The sequence below is a fragment of the Lactuca virosa genome, chromosome 9 (assembly GCF_052849685.1).
Source record: "Lactuca virosa cultivar CGN04683 chromosome 9, Lactuca_virosa_CGN04683_v6, whole genome shotgun sequence".
Lineage (NCBI taxonomy): Eukaryota > Viridiplantae > Streptophyta > Magnoliopsida > Asterales > Asteraceae > Lactuca > Lactuca virosa.
The window spans coordinates 92,767,558-92,791,413 of NC_136434.1; the positions used below are offsets into that span (position 1 = coordinate 92,767,558).

General features: G+C 38.3%; 1 protein-coding gene and 1 pseudogene across 1 annotated transcript; both read left to right on the forward strand.

Moving 5' to 3' along the window:
* Positions 1 to 4,822: 4,822 nt before the first annotated feature.
* Positions 4,823 to 6,372, forward strand: LOC145139543 (uncharacterized). Its single transcript, XM_079073334.1, has 3 exons — positions 4,823 to 5,156; positions 5,218 to 5,708; positions 6,067 to 6,372. The coding sequence occupies exons 1-3, from the start codon at positions 4,823 to 4,825 to the stop codon at positions 6,370 to 6,372; spliced, it is 1,131 nt and encodes a 376-aa protein (XP_078929460.1).
* Positions 6,373 to 6,644: 272 nt separating this feature from the next.
* Positions 6,645 to 7,921, forward strand: LOC145135990 (protein ZW2 pseudogene; annotated as a pseudogene).
* Positions 7,922 to 23,856: the final 15,935 nt, after the last annotated feature.

The window sequence follows — 23,856 nt, forward strand, 5'->3', positions numbered from 1 at the left end:
GGAAATTTTTTGATAAAGTATTTTTTTTAACAAAAAAGTCTTGAATATTTAATATTTTGTTTAAATTAACGAGAAAGTCCTTACTTTTATTTTAACTGTAAATGACTGATTATCGTATAAAATTAAGTAATCGATACTTTTTTGTTAAAAAAAAAAGATTTAGACTTATCAAAAAAAATTTCAAAATAATGAAATTTATCTGCATATTTCCTTCTATTTATAATAATAATTCGTATTGCAGATTCCAGTATTTTGTGGGACTAATTAAAAAAAACGTGAAATGGCACTTGGTCAAAAATGTTGTACTCTTCTATTTATAATAATAATTCGTATTGCAGATTCAGTATTTGTGGGACTAATTAAAAAAAACGTAAAATGGCACTTGGTCAATAATGTTGTACGCCCTTTGTCCTTCGTAAGTAAGGACTAATGACACATCCCACCCTTTTTGGGTTGCAACTTGCATGTTAGTGTTCTATCTAGAATATTCTTTTTTGACTAAGAATAACAGTAAGTCTGGAAAAGTATAGCTCAATAATCACAAAAAATAATACATATACATGTCACAAATTCGATCACCAAGCCACATGGCCTCATTCAATTTTAAAATCACGGGAAAATACTAATCTAGCCAAATATATTAATTATCTATCTAAAATTAGCCAAAAAAAACACATTAGCCAAAACTAGCCAACGAAATAGTAGATAGGTTAGGGTTGACTACGGTCATCGATGTTTGACTACGGTCAACCTTCGAAAACTACTATTTCGTCGCAATGAACTACTCTTTTGTGGCCCGTCTACTGTTTTGTGGCCCATTGGCCCATAATATATAATGTCTTATTTTTCAGTTAGGTTACTTTTTCCTTATTTTTTTCTTCCATTGTCTACTATTTTCTCTCAATAGAGCACCCGAAGAACAACGAGATACGTCCATTTTTAATCAAAATTTTACCGTATTGTTGATTAGGAGTAGTTTTTGTATATGGGGATAACTTTTTTTTTTTTGAAAAAAACCGAAAAAAAAAAACGTAGGTTTCTTACGAAACCTACGGTGTACAAGTCCACAATGCACAAAACCGTAGCTTTTTAACCCAAAATCGTAGACTTCAACCCAAAACCGTAGTTTTCATTAAAAAAAACGGTAGATTTAACCCAAAACCGTAAGCTACGGTTTGGGAAACCGTATTTTATAGAGAGAAAACCGTAGGTTTTAAAAAAACCTACGGTTTTATATATTCAAAATGATTTTTTTATACTAAACACGAAACAGTAGACTAATTAGCGAAACAGTAGACGATTCTAAAAACCTACAGTTTCGTGGACTATTTTGGGACAATTCCTAATTTTTGGCTAAAAATGGTTAATTACTTTCTTAATTTGGATAGATTAGTAATTAGCCCTTAAAATTATGCCTATTTCACGAGATCCTAAACAAATGCTACAAAACATAAGTTAAACCCTTAATAAGTTCATGAATTTGATGATAACAAATAAAACTCATTGTCATTTATTTTTATCCAAAAATGTTTATAGCATATAGAGCATCATACATACTTATAAAGCTAACATTTTTTCTTGAATCTCATGCATTTGAAACCCCATTTTTTAACTTCCTTTCACCACATTCATTTGAAACTCCCATGACTTTTCAATTTCTTTACAATAATATTATAAATAAGTTAAATAATGTTCTATAAACAAGATTGGTGTTTTATTACAATGTCTTCATCCCACATCGATGGTGAGAGTGAACAAGAGAATGTTTCCTCTTCTATAAATAGGAAAGGTTGTGAAATGTTTCAAAGGGACCAAACCATGAGAACTTCCTCATGCCTACCTTTGTAGGATTTTGAAGGTATTATTTGGTGAGATTATCTATATTGGCAAGTGTCCAGTTAACTTTTAGAATTCCAAAAATGGTTTTGAATCGATTTTTTCCAGGTTTAAACCGTGTTTCAGTTAGAAAAAAATTTATGTAGTTGTGTATATTGAGTTGAACCGGAGTTGGATCAATTTGGACCGATAAAGGAATCATTTTCCTTTCACAACAATCATTTGAAACTCCCATGATTTTTCAAATTATTTCTAATAATATTATAAATAAGTTACATAATTTTATATAAATATAAAAAAACATCTACCTAAACCTAAAATTATAATTGTTTGAAAAATCACTTTGATTTAAAAGCACGAAATATATACAAACCGGGTTTCACTAGAAAAAAATATGTAGTTTGGTATATTTAGTTGAATCGGTCCGAGTTTGATCTATTTGGACCATAAAAGAAGCATTTTCCTTTCACTACATACATTTGAAACTCCCATGATTTTTCAAATTGTTTCCAATGATATTTTAAAAAATTTACATAATGTTATATAAATATAAAAAAACATCTACCTAAACATAAAATTATAATTGTTTCAAAATTCGATTTGATCAAAAGCACGAAATATATACGCAGATTATATTTTATAAATGAATTCTTTTTATAATGAACTTTTGAATCTTGAAAATACATATAAACAAACTTTCTATATTAAGTACCTAACAGAATTTATGATTTTAGAATTGAACAAAAAGTTATTCAATAAAAACTTACTTTTTTGGATAGCAACTTACGAGATTATAGAAAAATGGAACTATTGAACAATAAAGAAAGGGTAAACAAGAGAAATAGTGTTTTACTAAATAAGTTGAATAATGTTTTATAAACAATAAAGCGTGTTTTATTACAATATCTTCATCCCACATCGATGGTGAGAGTAAACAAGAGAACGTTTCCTCTTCTATAAATAGGAAAGGTTGTAAAATGTTTCAAAGGGACCAAACCATGAGAACTTCCTTATGCCTACCTTTTTAGGATGTTGAGGGTATTCTTTGGTGAGATTGTCTTTATTGGCAACTGTCCATTTAAGTTTTAGAATCCCGAAAATAGTTTTGAACAAGATTTTTTTAGGTTCAAACAGAGTTTCAGTTGAAAAACCGTTATGTAGTTTGGTATATTGAGTTGAATCGGTCTGAATTTGATCAATTTGGATCGATAAAGGAAGCATTTTCCTTTCAGCACATACATTTGAAACTCCCATGATTTTCCAAATTGTTTCTAATAATATTATAAATAAGTTACCTAATCATAAAATTATAATTGTTTGAAAAATAAATTTGATTCAAAAACAAAATATATACAAACCGGGTTTCAATAGAAAAAACGTTATGTAGTTTGGTATATTAAGCTGAATCGGTCCGAGTTTGATCAATTTGGACCGATAAATGAAGCATTTTCCTTTCACCACATACATTTGAAACTCCCATGATTATTCAAATTGTTTATAATAATATTATAAGTTACATAATGTTATATAAATATAAAAAAAGCTACCTAAACATAAAATTATAATTGTTTGAAAAATCACTTTGATTCAAAAGCACGAAATATATACTCGATTATATTTTATAAATGAATTCATTTTATAATGACATTTTGAATCATGAAAATACATATAAACAAACTTTTTATATTAAGTACCTAACTGAATTTATGATTTTAGGATTTAACAAAAAGTTATTCAATAAAAACTTAATTTTTTATAGCAACTTACGAGATTACTGAAAAATAGAACTATTGAACAATAAATTTTCTGGATAACGTTTTATTTTTATTATTTAATATTTTATTTAACAAAATGAAATTATTGGCAAACAAAAAAATTAGTTTAATTAAAATGTCTTCATCCCACATTGATCGTGAGAGTAAACAAGAGAATGTATTCTCCTCTATAAATAGGAAAGGTTGTGAAATATTTCAAAGGGACTAAGCCATGAGATCTTCCTTGCATCTAACTTTGTAGGACGTTGAGTGTATTCTTTGGTGAGATTGTCTTTGTCGACAAGTGACCAATTAAATTTCAGAATTTCGAAAATGATTTTGGACCGTATTTTTTAGATTTGGATCGAGTTTAATAAGGATCCGAGTGTCTTCTGGCTGAGTTAGGCAAACTCGCTTCCATTGGAGACCGAGTTTAAGTAACATGCCGAGTATTTGGTTGTGTTAGCCAAGTTTTACAACCCTGTATGTAATACAATTAAAAGTTTTAACCTTATAAAAGACGTCACTATTATCATATTTTCTACATAATTATGGTAATATTTATGATACAAAACATTTTTTTTACTATTTAAGATAAAAAGTTGTCTCTATTATCATATGTTGTACAGAATGATAAAATTTAAGATAGATAAAAAGATGTCTCTATTATCGTATTTTCTACATAATGATAATATTTAATATAAACGTTTTAATTTAATATGAAATTATTATTTAATAGATAACAATAACGATTTATTTATTTTTAAAAATTAATTTTTTTTTCTATTTTAATCATATAACTTTATATATGCAAAACAACTTCAAGTTCCAACCTTATCTCTTATAATATAGTTCAACATAATAACAATACTAAAAATCATTTTTTATATTTTTTATGAAATTATTATTTAATTGTTAATAACAATGATTTAGTTATTTTTAATATAAGTGATTTAATAGTGAAACAATTAGGATTGCCGAAGCAAATCGCGTAGAAAAATGAAGTGGATCGATTTGTTGTCCTTGTAACATTTGTACAAACTTTAAAACGTGTAATTGCATCGAAGAAATAGAGTATCATTTGTTGTAAAATGGTATTGCGCCTAATTACACTTGTTGGTCAAGACATAAAGAAACACTACTTGATTGTAGCACATCATTCAACAATTTACATATTAACAATAGTACATACAACAACTATTCATATGTTGATGATGATGATCACCATTCAAATGACGTACCCCAATGACAATTTCAATGAAATGTTTGATGACATGGAGGCTAATATGGGTGATGTTGAACCAGAAAAATTACAAGGCCTATTTGAAGAAGCAGAAACACCGTTATATAGCGGTTCCAAATTTATGAAACTTGATGTTGTATTGAGGTTGATTAACTTAAAGTCAAAAAACGGATGTAGTGATAAAAGTTTCACAAGTCTATTAGAGCTTTTACATGAAATTCTTCCGGAAGACAATGAATTACCCATTTCTACATACCAAGCAAAAAAGCTAATGTGTCCGATGAGATTGGAAGTTGAAATAATACATACATGTCCAAATAATTGTATGTTGTATAGAAAGGAGTTCGAGAATAAACATAACTGTGTTTTCTGCCGTGCATCGAGGTATAAAACGGAAAAAAGATTCGGATGAAGTTGACGATGATGTGACAGAAAATGGACCACCGGCTAAAATGTTGTGGTATCTCCCTATTATACCTAGACTGAAAAGGTTATTTTCAAACGAAAAAGAAGCAAAGTTACTTTGTTGGCATTCCGAAGAACGTGTAACTGACAGAAAACTAAGACATGTTGTGGATTCACCTCAGTGGAGAAACATTGATAAGAAATATCCTGAATTTGGAAAAGAGATGAGAAACATACGGTTTGGGCTTAGTTCAGACAGGAACAATCCTTTTAGGAACATAAACAATCGTCATAGTACGTGGTCAGTTCATTTATGCATTTACAATCTTCCATCGTGGTTATGCATGAAACAGAAATACATTATGATATCGTTGTTGATTCAGGGGCCGAGACAGCCTGGTAACGATATTGATGCATATTTGTCTCCTTTGATTGATGACTTAAAAACTCTTTGGAGTTTGGGTGTAGACGTATATGATACTTATAAGAAACAACACTTTCAATTGTTGGCCACAATTTTTTGTATTGTCAAGATACAAAACAAAGGGTAAGAAAGCTTGTCTAGTTTGTGAAGATCAAATAAGCTCGATATGGTTAACAAATTGCAAAAAAACTGTATATATGGGAGATCGAAGATTCATTTCGAATGGTCACTGTTTTAGGAAGAAAACTATTGAGTTTGACGGAAGTATCGAGATCAGAACGATGAGGAAACAATTTGATGCATTTTCACGAGTTGCAAGTATAAATGTTGTGTTGGGAAAAAAAATTCGTGTTGATAAAGATGCTATTTGGAAAAAAAAAAGTCAATTTTTTTAATTGTCTTAGTGGAGACATTTGGATGTTAGACATTGTCTAGATGTTATGCATATAGAAAAAAACGTATTTGAGAGCTTGATATGCTTATCATTAGAGATGAAACATAGAACTAAAGAGGTTAAAGTCCGAAAGGACATGGTCGAGATGGGGGTACATGAAGATCTTGCCCCCGAACATAGTGCTAACCGTATTTATCTTCCACCTGTTTGTTATACTACATCAAAAGAAGAAAAAACGAAGTTTCATCAATATTTACGTGATATTAAAGTTCCATCAACTTATTCTACAAACATTATTAAACCTATTCTATACTAGTGAAGTCAATCTTTTTAACTTTTGTAAATTTCGCATAAACTATTATGACTGGTAATACGTGAGGATGAGTTCACTATGCTCTTTATGCCCTAAGTTTGGTTTTTTTCAAAAGTAACGACCTTGATTTTTCATCTGATCAATTCGGACTATTTTAAGAACCAATTAAGTGGATAATAAATTTACAATAAAATAAAATGAGACTCCATAACAAATAAATAGCTAATTTTATGTTTCCATTTCCATAAGCGTTATTTAAGCAGAGTCCAGTTGAAAAAAAGGGGCTGGTGGTGAATAACGCGCTTCGTTGTCACTCACAGTTGATTTCCCTCTAACCAGGGTTTTTCCATCTGTCACTTTGGCATGCATCTTCCACTTGTACTCACGCAACTTCTAGAAAGATCACGAATATTATCACCCAAAATATCCAACTCCATAACCACCTTATAAGTTTCCATCGCTCAAATCAAGATATTTCCGGTGATTTTTCCGACATCAATCAATCACTCAAAATGTCGCCAAAATCTAGAAGAACAGTCATCACTAGTGTAAGAGAGTTCGAGAATTTCTTCCAAGGATGGTTAGTTCGTCAGGAACATTACCTGGACGAGCTTCGATCGAATTTACGAACTTCTGATCATAGCTCCGACGAGGAACATCTCCGTGATTTGATCGGTCGTGTTCTCGCGCATTACCAGCAGTACTACGAGGAGAAATCTCGAATCTCGAATCATGATGTGTCGTTAGTTTTCTCTCCGCCGTGGTTCTCGTCGTTTGAACGGAGTTTCTTCTGGATTGCTGGATTCAAGCCTGTATTAACGTTTCGAATTGTAGGTAGTTCGATTGGGGATATGAGTGAGGAACAGGTGGAGAGAATGGAGAGGCTGAAGGCGGAGACGAAGGCGGATGAGAGGGTATTGGATAACGAGTTGGCGAGGATTCAAGAAAGCGTAGCGGCGCCGCCGATTGTTGAGATTGCAAGGAGAGGAGGGAATCCGCTCGTGGATGGGGAGTATGATGAAATGGAATCGGTGATTGAGACGTTGAGAACGCAGATGGAGGTGGTTGTGGCGAACGCGGATATGTTGAGGACGAGAACGGCGGAGAAGGTGGTGGAGATATTAACGCCGGTGCAGAACTTGAGGTTTTTAGCGGCGGTGACGGAGTTGCAGCTTAAAATCAGGATGTGCGGTTGGCAGCTAGATGCGCAGATAGGACGATGAGATAAGCAATTGACTGCTGCGTCCGTAATCAATCGCTGTTTGCTTTTTTTTTTTTTTTTTTTTTTTTACACCAAAAAAAAAAATCCTTTCTTTTTTTTTTTGGTAAATTAATTAATTAAGAGTTGATGGTATATATTTCCAAAATATTCTTTGCTAGGGATTTTCATAGGTATCCTTTCAAAGAATATTTTGAAATAAATAAGAGTTTAAATGTAATATATTTTCGCGATATATCTAAATATGTTCAAGTAACAAGTTGATTTTCTAAAAGTTTATGTAGGTTTTGATGGATAAGTAGCAAAATGGGTGGGTTTGTAATTCTTTTTTTTTTTTTTGGTAGTTTTATGTTTGTTGAATCGTTTAAATAAAAAAAAAAAAAAAACCTAACAAGTATGAATGAGTGTTTTATATGATAACTTGTGTTTTAAGTTTTAGTTATGTGAATTGTGAAAGAAACTTTCGAATAGCGTATTAGATAATTTTGTTATAAGATCCTCTCACACATGCTTTTACTTTTGAGAATAATGCAAGTTTGTTTATGAGACTTAGAGATGGCAACGGGGCGGAGACTACTGGATGGACTCGAGTCTCCATCCCCGAATTCTAATTGCAATCCTTATCCCTATTCTTGTTTCCATCTGGGAATATAAATAAACCTCTATCCCCATCCCCAATGGGTGGGGATCCCAGCGGGGAATCGGGGATTTCTTTTCCTCTTTTAATATGAAAACTTTTACATAAATAAAAACTCTAAATTTCAATTTTACCAGCATAAGTTTAAAGAATTTACAAAAATATAAAAATATTCATAGAATGCACAAAAAATATAAATTAATTTTCTACCAAATTTAAATCAATACATGAAAAATAAAATGAAAAAAATTATCATAGTGATATTTGAGGTAAAATAAATAAAACAGATAGAAAAAAATTATACATGAGTTTAAATTAGATAAAAGGAAAAGAAAACGTATAATTTCAACCAAGTAATTGCTAATGACTTATGTTACTTGGATCAAATTTTATGTATTGTAAATTGTACTGTAATATATGTTTTGTATTATTTTTATATATTAATATATATCGGGGGCAGGTTCAGGGTCGGGGATTAGGGGTATCCCCATCCTCATCCCCATTCCCACTTTTTTATTCGGGGATTCCCCATCCCGTCCCCATCCCCGGTCAACTCGGGGATTCCCCAGTCAAAACGGATGCGCGTTTCGGAGGTATGGGGTTTTTTGCCATCCCTAATGAGACTCCCAGCTTGAAGGATGATTAGGTTTTATACGGTGGATGGTTAAGTTGTTGATGTAAGGGTGGAATTGATATGATATAAAAGAAAATCTTTTAAAGTGTGTACTGCATCAACCATAGAGATTATTTTAATTTAATTACTAGTATCCTACACCAATTTATTTATCTACCAATAAATTTAGTTGGTATATATTGGTACTAGTTGTGATACCCATGTATTACATGAGTTAATTTAAAAAAATAATTAAATATAAAAGTCCAAATATTTGAGAACTTTGGATTTATAAGAAAATAAGAAAAATAATAAATTATTATAATAAAAATATAATTTATCTTTTAAATTTAAACAAATAATTTAAATAAATAAACAAAAAAACTAATGAGCTTTAATTTTGAGAATTTTGAAATTAAAAGGTAAGTTTATTAATGATATTGATATCCATTTATTATTATATTTATTGTAATTATTACATTAAAATATTATGTGAAATTTAGAAAAATAGAAAAACTTATAAAATGACATGTGGAAAAAAAAATAATTCAAAATAACCACAAAATGACATTTGGCAAACTAAATGAGAATGTGACAAGTGGCAAAAAAATCTTCATTTATTAGAGTAGAAGAAAAAGATTTACATATATATTTGAAGAGTTTGAAGCTTTGGTTGTTGCGTGAGTTAGTAATTCATTTTAGCTCAGCGTGCTTTAACTTTGTGTTAGTAATTTTTTTTAGCATTATTCAAAAAGAATTAGTATCAAGCCAATTATATTAGTAATTTCAAACGTGAGTTGTTAGTGTTACACCTAATTAAAATATAAAAAAAAAATTATGAGAATTGATATTTTTTTTATATTTATTAATATATATATATATATATATATATATATATATATATATATATATATATATATATATATATATATATATATATATAGGGGAGCGTTCAATCGAGAATATTTTTATTTCGAAAACATTTGAGAACAAAAATTACACTTTAACTTTATAAGGTGACATAATTGTAAATAACTTAACAATTGGTTGCAAACATATGACATTTAAAAAATAACAGGGGTATAATCGTAAAAAGGAATAATAACTGAATTGTGCATACATCATCAGAATCCGCGATTTACGAAAACCAAAACCCTCATTTCTCTCAACCGAAAACTCTCATTTATATCTAACATTTCATTGATTTTCAACGATTTTCAACGAAAACGAAGAAAATGCCAAAATAGAGAAAAATGTAACGTCCCAAATTTCAATCCAAAATTTTCAATTAAAACTTTAAGTGTTTATTCAAATCACAACAACAAGATCTTAAAACATTTATCAGAGTATCATTAAAAGTTGTCATGTGCATAAGTCCCCCATTGATGTGATGCAATCGAGTCGTGCCCCTCCTTTAATATAAGAAAACCTGAAACATGTAAACCACAAACCGTAAGAACAAAGCTTAGTGAGTTTCCCAAAATACCACACACAACACAACACAAATAAACAGGCTTGGGTTATCAGCAACCCTGGAGACTACCTGAAGTCTCAGTGGGCAAACAGCACTCCCGGTGGTTTATCAGCAACCCTGAAGACTACCCAAAGTCTCAGTGGGCAAACAGCACGCCCGGTGGGTTATCACTTATCAGCAACCCTAGAGACTACCCGGAGTCTCAGTACACAGTAACACATATCACAGTAACAACAAGAAAGACCCAGCTGGTCAGCACACAGACACACACACACACACACACACACACACATATATATATATATATATATATATATATATATATATATATATATATATATATATATATTACCACACACGCTCATACAAACATGCAAGAGTCACGAAGACAGCTAGCATCCTACATCTACAATTTAGTGGGCCGACATTGGTTCCTTCGACCCACGAGCACAGTGAGAAGACTCACCTCAATTGGAAGATAGCAAATCTCGCACCCAAGTCTGCTGGACAACGGCTCCTCCCACTGAACACATTCAATACCATCCCAAGTTACATTCTTAAAGTCAAGCCCATAAATCACGCGGCCCAATAATGGCCCAAGCCCAAACTAGGCCCACTAATGGCCCAAGCCCATATAGAGAGTCCTAAGGCCCAAATTATATTCTGTCTTCCTAAAGGGTAAAAGACCATTTTACCCTTCCCATAACTGGTCCAACATCTAATAGCCTAAATCCCAAAAAGGCCCAAGATGAGCATCGCGGGAGTACGCCTCGCGTATTGCTCATCGATGCGCAATGTACAAGTCGTGAAGCCTTATCCATGCATTACGCTGAGCGTACTTCTACGTACGCCCAACGTACTCGTCAGAGGGCCAAAACTCACCATTAGGATCTTAATGGTTAAGACAAGAACGTCCATACACAGATCTGACCCTTAAGATGTGACTTAAGTCATAAAGTTCCTGACTTTATGACTTTGCATGGCTTAATGAGGTCCAAACCATAATCTAAAGCTTCCTAATCTTCATAAAAGGTCACCAATACTTTCATGAAGGGATAAAACTCCACAAGATCCAAACTTTATGACTTAATAACCTCAACAAGGACCAAATATGAGGCTCAAAGGTTCTAGAGTAACTTCTACTCACAAGAACCACAACCATGGGACCAATACATGATAAAATACCACCCAAAACAAGATCTATACAAAGAAGCCATCAAGATTGAGAATTTATACCTCCAAAAGATGTAGAAAGGAAAACCAAGCCTGGATCTACACGCTCCAAGGAATCAAACTCTCCTTCATGAAGCTCCTTCTTCTTTATTGAGCACTAAACACATGAAATTACACCAAGAACTCAATAATCACTCTAATGGGGGCTAGGGTTTCATATTTAGGGTTTAATGGGATAGAGGCTGAAGGTAAGAGGGTTCAGAGTTGAGTTAAGGTCAATAAATAGGGTCCAAGACCCTAAATTAGGGTTTTCACCTGACTGAAGTACGCCCTGCTACTCCTGGTACACCCAACGTACTCCAAAGAGCACTCGTGATCCTCCTGCCTAATAAGTACGCCCAACGTACTCGTAGTAGTTGCTTTAAGCGTTGTCTAGTATCGTTGATACATAGTAGGTCACATGAGAGTCTCTGCTATTCTTTTGACCCAAAACGGCGCCTATAGCATAGTTGATTTCATCACACATGATCTCAAAGGGGAGATCCTAATTTGGTGCTTGTATGATGGGGGCGGATGTAATTAACTCTTTGAGCTTATCAAAAGCCTCTTTGCACGCCTCATTGAACTCGAAATAAACTTCCTTTTGCAAGAGTTGGCACATTGGTCATGTTATCTTTGAAAAGTCCTTGATGAACCTTCGGTAGAAACGCTTATGACCTAAAAAAGAACAAACTTCCCGAACACAAGTCGAGTAAGGTAAGCTTAGAATAACATCAATTTTTGCCTTATCTACCTCAATTCCTTTCTTTGACACAATGTGGCCTAGAATGAGACCTTGACTCACCATAAAATGACATTTTTCAAAATTTAAAACCAAATTTGTTTCAATGCATCTTTTCAAAATCTTTGTGAGGTTGGTCAAACACTCTTGAAAGGAGTTTCCGTATACCGTAAAATCATCCATAAAAACTTCAATTATATTTTCAACATATTCCAAGAAAATGCTAACCATACAACGTTGGAAAGTAGCCGGGGCACTACACAATCCAAATGGCATTCTCCGGTATGCAAAAGTTCCAAATAGACATGTATAGGTTGTCTTTTCTTGGTTTTCTGGTGCCACCGGGATTTGGTGAAAAACGGAATACCCATCTAGACAATAATAATGAGATTTCCTGGCCAACCTTTCTAACATTTGATCAATGAAAGGTAATGGGAAATGGTCTTTTTTCGTGCTTGCATTAAGCTTTCGGTAGTCAATACATAGTCTCCAACCGTTTTGCATACGGGTGGGGACCATAATACCTTTGTTATTCTCGACCACCATGATTCTCGTCTTCTTTGGTACCACTTGCACCGAGATCACCCACTTGCTATCCGAGATTGGATAGATCATCCTAGCATCAAGAAGCTTAAGTATCTCTTTCTTCACAACTTCCATCATGGGTGGATTTAATCTTGTTTGTGTTGGATTAGGTGTCTATGCCATAACTATATTTGGTATGTACTTGATCCAGTTGTCGCATGGTCCTTTTGGGTTGCCTTCACCAGAGCAACTTGACTGGATGAATAATGGAGAAAGAGGTTATTATGGTCTATTAATATATTATATGAATAATATATTAAAGGAGAAATCATATTATTTAATTAACATTGGTCAAGAATTAATTTAGAATTAATTTTGTGGTCAAAAGAGGTTAATTGAATTAAGGGGACTGAACTTGTAATTATAAGATAATTTCATAATGGGCTGAGGAACCCTTTGGAAGGGGGTTGGATGAAACCTTATGGGAGCCCATAAGGATTTCGTCCAAGGGCTTATGTTCTGGAAGATTCTTGTGGGCTGCTTAGAGCCTAAGCAACCGGATGAGGTGTTTGACTGAAACCCTAATTCCTCACCTATATAAAGGACCCTAGGCTTCACAAATTTGGCTACCACTTGAACCCTATAGATCATAGACCCGACTTTGAGCCTCCCCTGTAACATCCGTCTCTCAAGGTATTATTTAATTAAGTAATTAATATTTATTAATTGGACTAATAATGGGACAAGTGGACTTTTGGAATGGACCTTAAGCAAGTGGGCCGAGATTTTGGGCCGCCCATAAGACGTACGTTGGGCGTAGCCTTGGTGTACGCGGGGCGTAGAGGCGCCTTGGATGCGGGGGACACGCAACATACGTGAGCAGATGCCAAAACCCAAATTTTTAGGGTTTAAGACATATAAATACCCCATTATAGCCCCCCTGGCCTCCTTACCAGCCCCTTACCCTCAGAAAACCCTAATTCGCCCTCATACTCCATTGTTGTGTGTGTGTTTGACCTTTTGAGCTCATTTTTGGTGAAGAAAGGCTTGGAAGAAGAGAAGAAGAGTTGAAGAAGAAGAACTTGAGTATCTTGAGCTCAAGGATCTGGGAGTATTTCATCTTTTGGCACTCAAAGGAGGTATAAAGCTCCTAACTTTCCTCTTAGAAGCTTAGATCTAGGATTATGGAGATTTGGACCTTTTTAGGTCCAAAGGTTAGATCTTTAACATGCAACTTCGTTTTTGAGCTTAGGGTTGCCACCCTTGGAGCTCAAAGCCTTCATTTAGCAGTAAAGTTTCAACCTTTAAGGCTTTTATGTAACCATGCATGAGATCTAGCCATTTCTATGGAGTTAGTTGCTATTATTCAATGTTTGGGCTCATTTGGTGGGTTGCAAGCCACCAAGTGATCGACTTTATGGATCAAGACATTAAGGAGGACTTGGATCCGTAATTATAGCCTTTATATTAGAGTATTAAGCAGTTAATGGGAAAAGCGACTTAACAGGGAAGTACGTTGGGCGTACATGCAGGTACGCGCAACGTACACGCCATTTAGCCAGTACGCTTAGCGTACAGAGGAGTACGCCCCGTGTAGTCAACAGATATGGGCTTGGCATGTTTTGGGCCTCAGTTTGGCCCATACCTTGGATTTTGGGCCTTAGAGGGTCGGGTCTGGACTATTGGGCCCTATGGTCCACTGTGGAGTATAGTTCTGGGCCCGGGAATTTGGAATTAGAAGTATTGGTCCTTTTGGGCCATTCGAGATTATTCATTTTGGGCTAAGGACTTATTGGACTTGTGAAAAGGCCCATTTGAAGTGTTGGGCCCAATTTAGAAAATTGGGCCGTTAGTGGGCCTTAGGGAGCCTTTGATGGGCCATTGGTGCACTTGGTTTAATAAGTTAGAATTGGGCCTTAGGAATGGTTCAAGTTTAGCCAAGGGGGTAAAATGGTCATTTTACCCTAAGTAGTGTTATAGATTTTGATTGAGTATTATTATGATTATGATAGCTGGGAGTCATCGGAGCAGCTGTTAGAGGTTACTTCCCATGAGATTCGACACTCAGCTTTACGAGGTGAGTTATCTTCCAGTAGAAGTGTGTCTATGGCCATAACGCTGGCCTACTAGCAGGAGTTGTTTGATTAAATGATTGTCTTTGTGATAATTATCTAGGTTTGCTACTACTTGATATGTTTTATGTGTTAGCAAGATATGATGATATGTGATAGTAGCAGTAGGGGGAATAGTCCCCGTGACATGGTCGTAAGGACCCGAGGGTAGGTCGGGCACCCCAGATTTGCCTGATAGGGTAGGTCAAGCACCCCAGAACTGCTTGACATGGGTAGGTCGGGCACCCCAGAAATACCTGGAAGGGTAGGTCGGGCACCCCAGAATTCCCCGACAGTATGTATGTTGTATGGTATGTGGTATGATGGGGGAACTCACTAAGCTTCGTGCTTACATTTTTCAGTTTTGTTTCAGGTACCTCTTCAGCGAAGGGGAAGGAGCCGACGCGGTAGCAGCGCATCACACACATATGATTTCCACATTTTGAGATCCATGGGATTGTACTCTGACATATTTTTACTATTTGATGATATAGTTTGAGACACGTGACTATGTTTTATGAAATGATATGAATCAATGATGTTTTTCAGTAAATTGTTTTACAAGTCACTTAATTAAAAACGAAAATTTTGATCTATAAAATTGGGATGTTACAAGTTGGTATCAGAGCCCTGGTTTGAGGGATTCGGGCACACCTACGGGGGTGTCTGAACTCAAATTGAGGGTATGAAATATTTTTACAAGAAAATAGTTTTCTAAAAGGTTAAAATAAGGAGTTTTGAGAAAGAAGAAGGTGTGTGATGCGTGCGACCGGCCGAGCTCATGTAAGTTTTCCCCAAGATACCCATACATGTTATGTTATGATGTGATATGATTATGAGAACTGCAGGCTAGATTAGGGCTAAGGATCTAGGAAGGATGCCTTGTATGCCTATTATATGTGTATGAGAACTGCATGCTAGATTAGGGCTAAGGATCTAGGAAGATGCCTTATGTGCCTGTTATATGTGCCTATTGAGTTACATGCTAGAACTGATTAGTCAGTAATATGATGGCCGAATAGGACATGCTTGGTATGGTTACTCAATGCTCGAATGTTGCTTGCTTTGTGCTTTTAGGAGTTCTAGTTATCTTTAACAAAATAGTAAATGAATACGTTAAGTTACATATTGAGAGGACTAAATAATTTCAGAAGGTTAGGTCTAGCCCTGTTTCGCAGCTCTTGTTTGAGTCCAACCGTTGTAGGGTAGGACCTCTCATTCAAAGAATTATCTGGTCTTAGTGATATGTAATGGTATTCGCAAGCTAGTTAGGTAAAGGTAGCAGGGATTCCTTATGCAGCTGATGGCGGAGAGTAGGTCGGAGAGTTACCCTAGGGTAAGCCTAGGATGAGATTAATGCAGTGAGCAGTGGTAGTGAAAGGGACTTGGTGAAGTCAAGGCAATCCTTGAGGAAAGTACAGATAGATATGGAAGGTAGTATGGATGCGTACTACTGAAAACAGAGGATCCATACTTGAGTGAAGGAGGGACAACATAGAACCAGGGAACTTGTAGTATGTGAGACCTTCTGAGGTTATGTATGACCCTGACGATTATGTGTTTTGTTTTAGAATGGTGATGATTACGCGACACGGAGGAGGAGGCGGTTCAGGGTCAGGATCAGGTTCAGGATCAGGTTCGGGATCAGGTGCCGAGCCCGTTGATGAGGGACTACATGAGTTCATTGCTTCTGAGATCACTAGAGGCATCCTTGAGTCGACCCCGGTGATTTTCGGGTCGATCGAGGAAGAGATTATTGAGCTAATGGAGGATCGCCTCAGGGCGTTTAGGAGTGACTGGGCGGCTAGCCAGTCAGAGGCGCACACACTGTCCTTTAAGGACTTCAGGGGATGCGGTGCGCCAGACTTCCACGGGGTGAATGACCCCATTGCTGCCAGGAGGTGGATTGCAGACATGGAGTCTGGTCAGTTGACTAGCTTCTGCCCTGAGGGGTCGAAGGTTCGGTATGCTGCTGGATGTTTGAGGGACAGGGCTAAAGATTGGTGGGAGTCAGTTGGTGATTCTTTAGGAGCCTCAACCATTGAGGCAATGACCTGGTCGTACTTTGTGACCAGGTTTAGGGCTGAGTTTGCGCCGGCTGTGGAGCTTCAGCAGCTGGCCTGGGAGTTTCTTGAAATGAGACAGACTACTGAGACGGTGGCGAAGATTACCGCCAAGTTTCGGGAGAGGGCCTTATTGGTGCCTCAGTATGCAGGAGATGAGGAGATGAGGAAGACCCGCTACCATGATATGTTGAGAGCTGATATCCGGGAGCATGTCAGCTACTCAGCATGCCCGAACCTGGATTCCAAGATTGCCAGGACGAGGGAGAGGGAGATTGATTTGGAGCACCTCAGGAAGAGGAAGGCAGAGAATGAGCAGGTTACTGGGGTTTCAGGGAAGAAACCCAAGGGATCCGACACTAGGTCGAAGGGCCAGCCGGGCCAGAGCCGCTGCAGGAAATGCGGCAAGCCGCATGAGGGAGCTTGTAGATTGGGATCATCGGGCTGCTACAAGTGCGGCAAGACGGTGCACTTCAGCAGGGATTGTACTGCCCCTACCCCCACATTCCAGACATCAGACCTGATTTTCTTCCATTGCAATCAGAAGGGCCACAAAAGGCCGATTGCCCGAGATTGACAGCAACAACAACGCCAGCGGCGGCGCCAGCTCCAGCGACCCTGCGACTCACTGATGGCTGACAGGGAAAGTCAGAGGCTCCAGTGGTGAGGAGCCGAGCCTTCCAGTTGACTACCGAGGAGGCACACACCGCACCCGATGTGGTGACGGGTATGATTTCTTCTCCCTAGCTTTTATTATATGTTGTTTATGATATTTATGTGCCATGTTATGTGTTTTGTTTAGGATCGTTCCATGTGAACGGTATTCCAGTTCAGGTGTTGTTCGATTCGAGTGCTACCCGATCATTTGTCTCTCTTGCACTTAGTAAGAGGTTCCATGAGTCTTCGGGCATGGTGGATTGCCCACTAGAGGTCGAGATTGCTGACGACCGATCAGTTCGAGCATCAGAGGTTTTCAGAGATTGTGTTTTGAGGTTATTCGAGGAGTGCTACCTGGTAGACTTGGTTCCCATACCATTGCGTGGGAACAAGGTCATCATCGGTATGGACTGGTTGAGCCCTAATGGGGCTTTGATTGACTGTGCACAACAGTTGGTACGCGTCAGGACCCCAAGTGGGGGAGAGCTGGTGATTCAGGGCGAGAGGCCACGTCGTGGACCAACTTTATGCTCAGCAGCGAGGGCTAGGCGCTACCTTCAGCATGGTTGCGTCGGATATCCCGCCTACATCATGGATACCCGGGAGGAGGGTAAGGCGACTGTGAGTGATGTGTCGGTGTTGCGAGAGTACCCGGATGTGTTTCCAGAGGAGTTGCATGGAATACCTCCGGAGAGACAGGTGGAATTTAGGATCGAACTGGTTCTTGGTGCGGCCCCGAAAGCCAAGGCACAGTATCGGTTGGCTCCTCCCGAGATGCAGGAGTTGTCTACACAGCTGTAGGAGCTGTTAGACAAGGGATTCATCAGACCGAGCAGTTCACCCTGGGGAGCCCCAATTTTGTTCGCGAAGAAGAAGGACGGGTCGCATCGGATGTGTATAGATTACCGGGAGCTGAACAAGGTAACGGTGAAGAACCGTTACCCACTCCCGATGATTGATGATCTTTTCGACCAGCTACAAGGGGCATCTTGGTTTTCCAAGATAGATTTACGTTCATGCTACCACCAGATGAGGGCCAGAGACGAGGATGTACAGAAGACTGTGTTTCAGACTCTCTTTGGCCACTACGAGTTTGTGGTGATGCCCTTCGGGCTCACCAATGCTCCTGCCGCGTTCATGGACCTCATGAACCGCGTATGCAGACCGATGTTGGATCGGCCGGTGATAGTTTTCATCAATTACATCTTGGTTTACTCCAAGACACAGGAGCAGCATGAGGAACACTTGCGAGAGGTGTTGGATACCCTGAGGAGGGAGAGCTTGTATGTCAAGTTCTCCAAGTGCGAGTTCTAGTTGAGCGAGGTGCAGTTTCTGGGGCACCTTATCAACCAGAATGAGATATTGGTCGACCCGGCCAAAGTAGAGGCCGTGATGAGATGGGAGGTTCCGAAGTCTCCATCTGAGATTCGGAGTTTCCTGGGATTAGCAGGCTATTACCGGAGATTCATTCAGGACTTCTCCAAGATAGTCGTACCCTTGACCCGGTTAACGAAGAAGGTCGTGGTATTCCGATGGGGGCCTGAGCAATAGGCAACGTTTGAGACATTGAGAAAGAGACTATGCGAGGCGCCGATCCTCGCCCTGCCAGAGGGCGTGTAGGATTTTGTAGTATACTGCGATGTGTCCATTTTGGGTTTGGGCACAGTATTGATGCAGAGAGGGCATGTCATCGCCTACGCCTCGAGGCAGCTGAAGCCTCACGAGGTGAACTACTCGACGCATGATTTGGAGTTGGGGGCGGTCGTCTTCGCCCTCAAGATTTGGCGATATTACCTCTATGGGGTTCGTTGTACCATTTACACGGATCACAAGAGTCTGAGTTACCTCATGGATCAGTCGAATCTGAACATGAGGCAGCGTCGGTGGCTAGACGTGGTGAAGGATTACGACTGTGAGATCCTCTACCACCCGGGGAAGGCCAACGTTGTGGATGATGCTCTTAGCCACAAGACAGCCCCGATCAGAGACACTTTCCTGCGGATGACAGTGGTAACTCCACTGTTGGAGCATATCCGAGAGGCCCAACATGAGGCTATGAAGGAGGAACATCGGAAGAGCGAGCGTATTGTGGGTCAGGTTTCCTCCTTTGACTATGATAATCGAGGGTTGTTGACACTACACCGCAGGGTGTGGGTTCCATATCATGGAGGTGTGCGCCAGGTTCTGATGGAGAAGGCACACAAATCCCGATTTTCCATTCATCCCGGGGCGACGAAGATGTACAGAGATCTTCGTCCTGATTACTGGTGGCCCTGCATGAAGCGGGATGTAGCCTAGTATGTCGAGAGATGCCTGACCTGCAGGAAGGTCAAGGCCGAGTACCAGAGGCCTCACGACAAGACGCAACCATTGGATATCCCTATGTGGAAATGGGAAGATATTACTATGGATTTCATCACAAAACTTCCCAGGACTGCACGGGGAGTGGATTCGATTTGGGTAATCGTGGATCGGTTGACCAAGAGTGCCCACTTCATACCGATCCAGGAGAGCATCTCGGCCGAGAAGTTGGACGATATCTACATCCAAGAGGTAGTAGCTCAACATGGAGTGCCAGTCTCCGTGATTTCTGACAGAGATGTGCGGTTCACCTCCAGATTCTGGAAGAAATTCCATGACGAGTTGGGTACTCGTCTACACTTTAGCATAACTTTTCACCCGCAGACGGATGGCCAAAGCGAGCGGACCATCCAGACTTTGGAGGATATGTTGCGGGCATGTGTCTTAGACTTCGATGGTAGATGGGATACCTATCTTCCATTGGCTGAGTTCTCCTACAACAACAGCTACCACGCGAGTATCGACCGTCCTCCCTTCGATATGTTGTACGGGAGGAAGTGCAGGACCCCAATATGTTGGGGTGAGGTTGGGCAGAGGGTCATGGGGAGTACCGAAGTGGTACTCAAGACGACAGAGAGGATCCAACAGGTCCGGAGCAGGCTTCAGACTTCTCAGAGTCGGCAGAAAATCTATGCCGACAAGCGCCGTTCGGAACTGGAATTCCAGGTCGGGGATATGGTCCTCCTGAAGGTGTCACCTTGGAAAGGTGTCATCTGATTCAGGAAGCGGAGCAATTTGGGCCCAGGTACATCGGTCCCTTTAGGGTTGCAGCCCGGGTGGGCAAAGTGGCATATAGGATGGATCTGCCAGCCGAGCTTAGCCAGATTCACAGTACTTTCCACGTCTCCCAGCCGCGGAAATGCCTGGTAAACAACTCTGCAGTGGTGCCTCTCAAGGATATTCGGGTGGATGACAGCCTGAACTGCATCGAGCGACCGATAGCCATTCTAGATAGGAAGACGAAGGCGCTGAGGAACAAGGAAGTGCAGCTGGTGAAGGTGCAGTGGCAGCACCGCAAGGGATCAGAGTGGACCTAGGAGCCCGAGGAGGAGACGAGGGAGCACTACCCGGAGTTGTTTCTGGATGCATCAGACTTCGAGGATGAAGTTTGATTTGGGGGACAATCATAACATCCGCCTCTCGAGGTAAGAAAGTTGTAGTAAGTTGTAAGTTCTTTTAGAAAAGTTCGCCTATTCCTCCAGGAAATCCTATATTTCCTGCTTTGATGAAAGATAAGTAAAAATTACTCTACAGTCCTTTCTATGAGTACTAAATGAATACAAGTTATATAAAACTCAAAGTAAACAAACAATCGGTTGTGTGTATCTGCCCTAAGCCCACAACCAAACAAGGAACATGAAATGAGACGGAAGACACACATCCCATTGTTTGTTAGATCATCGTTGTATATAACCTTGGCGTTTCCACTCGGTACTCACGGAGTTGACTGTAATAGTTCCTTTAGTTTGATGAAAAGATTCCTTAAGAAAACCCTTATTTCTTATAATAAAATGGTAACCACAGTAGTTCCTTCTATAATCACTTAGTTTATACTAGCTATATATAATCTAATATCGAACAAATAGTTAATTGTGTGAATCTGCCCTAAGCCCACAACCAAACAAGGAACATGGAATGAGGTGGGAAGCACACATCCAACTACCTATCGGGTATTAATTATATATAACCCTGTTGTATAAACTAAGGTATTATAGAATTAACCACCTAAGGTCCTTTAAGTTATACTGGTTTAATAAAATGGATTAAAACCTTTACTGGTAAGTTTCTAGTTTTGTATATCAAAAGTTATTTACTTGAAAAGTATGATTTGTACTAGAAAACGGTGCATTGAATTAGTGTCCTATGACCTGGCCCATACCTGGTACCCCTTTTGATTACTTGGTGTATACGGAAACATATATATATATATATATATATATATATATATATATATATATATATATCTAAGATCGGATAGATAGTAGGTTGGGTGTATCTGCTCTAAGCCCACAACCAAACAAGGAACAGGAAATGAAGCGGAAAGCACGCATCCTACTACCTGTCGGATCCGATTAATATATATCCCTGAATGCATACACTAAGGAATCATAAAGTTAACATTATAGGCCCCCTTCTACTGAATGTACTAGACTCGACTATTCTGTGTGTCGGCTGTAAAATGTAAGTTTTCCCTAGTTTATAACTATCTTGACTCGAAAATAGTTTATATTAACTTTCAAGTGGAACCGTCACAATATGAAAGTATTTGGAAAATATAAGTACTCAGTTGTCTTATGAACTAACATCCTGACGTACTGATTACCTTAAAACATGTTTGTTTTATTAAGGTCATAATGTGATGTGGTTGTACCCATACTATACGCTCTCCCTACAAGAGATTCTGGTTACAAAACGCGTCTTCAGCAAACAAATTGCTAAGCCGTGAAGTAGTCTCACATTAAAGTTATATGATCATGTATACCCAATTTTACTATCACCTTTTGTTTAGAACAATGAGTTAGTGATTCATTGGTATACTTAGATCCTGTAATTGTTCTTATGCTATAGCATCTTAGTATATTCGTTTTGTTATAGTATCTTAGTATCTTCTCGTTATAGTATCTTAGTATCCTCTTGTTATAGTATCTTAGTATCCTCTAGTTATAGTATCTTAGTATCCTCTAGTATCTAGTATGAATTGAATCCCTAAACTATACCCCTTATAGTTTACTAGTGTTTTTACTTGAACTGATACTGAAAAGACTCATTTTTCTACTAAGTTATGCTGGTACTTTAAAAATGGAGTTTTATTAAACTATAAAGTAACATAACTTTAAAAGATTTTTTGAAAATTTTTGACTACTTATAAATGACATAAGCAATCTTTTTGAATATGTTTATAACAAACAATTACACAATTATCATTGTGTTCAACTTGTATCCCCCCTTAAAAGCATTTAAAACAGTTTAAAAGATTGATTACAGGGGTATGAACTCACCTTATGTGGGTGATTCAAACGAATATGCGCGTAAGGATGAGAAGTTCCACGAATGAAGTCCCGAGACTCAACGAGTCCTAAATGACATATGATGGCATATATTGACATAAATATAGTGTTTAGAAGCAACCAAATGCAAAGAAACACCTTAAGGGACTAGGAAACACTTTGACCAAGTGTTGGAATCACATGTGATTCATTTAAGGGGAGTGTACGACCACTTTGAGGAGTGTGCGGCCATGGGTGTGCGGCCAGGGAGTGTGTGGCCACACACTCATGGTAATGAGTGCACAAAAACGTTTTCCAAGGGTAGGGAGGCTTGTGGGATAATTGCTCATCAAGTGGTGAAGCTGGAAATGCATTTTAAAGGCCCTTTAGGGGTGTTTTGAGGGGTGTACGGCCACACATGGGTGTGCGGCCGCACACACCTTGTGTTCTTGAGTTATAGGCACTTTTAAGGTGTTAATCTAGTGTTCTTAACAAGATCTAAGCATAGGGAAGGAGTACTTACGATCCGGAGGCTCGAGAAGGCTCAAAATCACCAAGAACAAGTGTGTGTTCTTGGTGTTCTTAGTGAAATGGATGAAGATTTGAAGATCTAGCCAAAATATGATTTCCAATGGATGAAATCAAAGGGTGTTACTAGTTTAAGAAGATTAACAACAAATCATAGGAAGAACACTTACAATCTTGAAGATCTAGGATGAAAATCGGATGGTAGTTGAGAGAGAAGTCGAGTTCTTGGCTTGGGAGGGTGAAAATAGTTAAAGGAAAGCTAAGTCCCACCTATATACACGGGAGTATGCTGCCAGGAGAGGGGTGTGCGGCCGCACACCCAAGTGTACGGCCATACACTCCTCATGTTGGAGTGTAA

Coding starts and splice junctions, on each gene's coding strand:
- LOC145139543 (XM_079073334.1), top strand. CDS start 4,823: ATGACGTACCCCAATGACAATTTCAATGAAATGTTTGATGACATGGAG. Junction 5,157..5,217: donor ACATACATGTCCAAATAATT/GTATGTTGTATA, acceptor CCGTGCATCGAG/GTATAAAACGGAAAAAAGAT. Junction 5,709..6,066: donor TTTGGAGTTTGGGTGTAGAC/GTATATGATACT, acceptor TAATTGTCTTAG/TGGAGACATTTGGATGTTAG.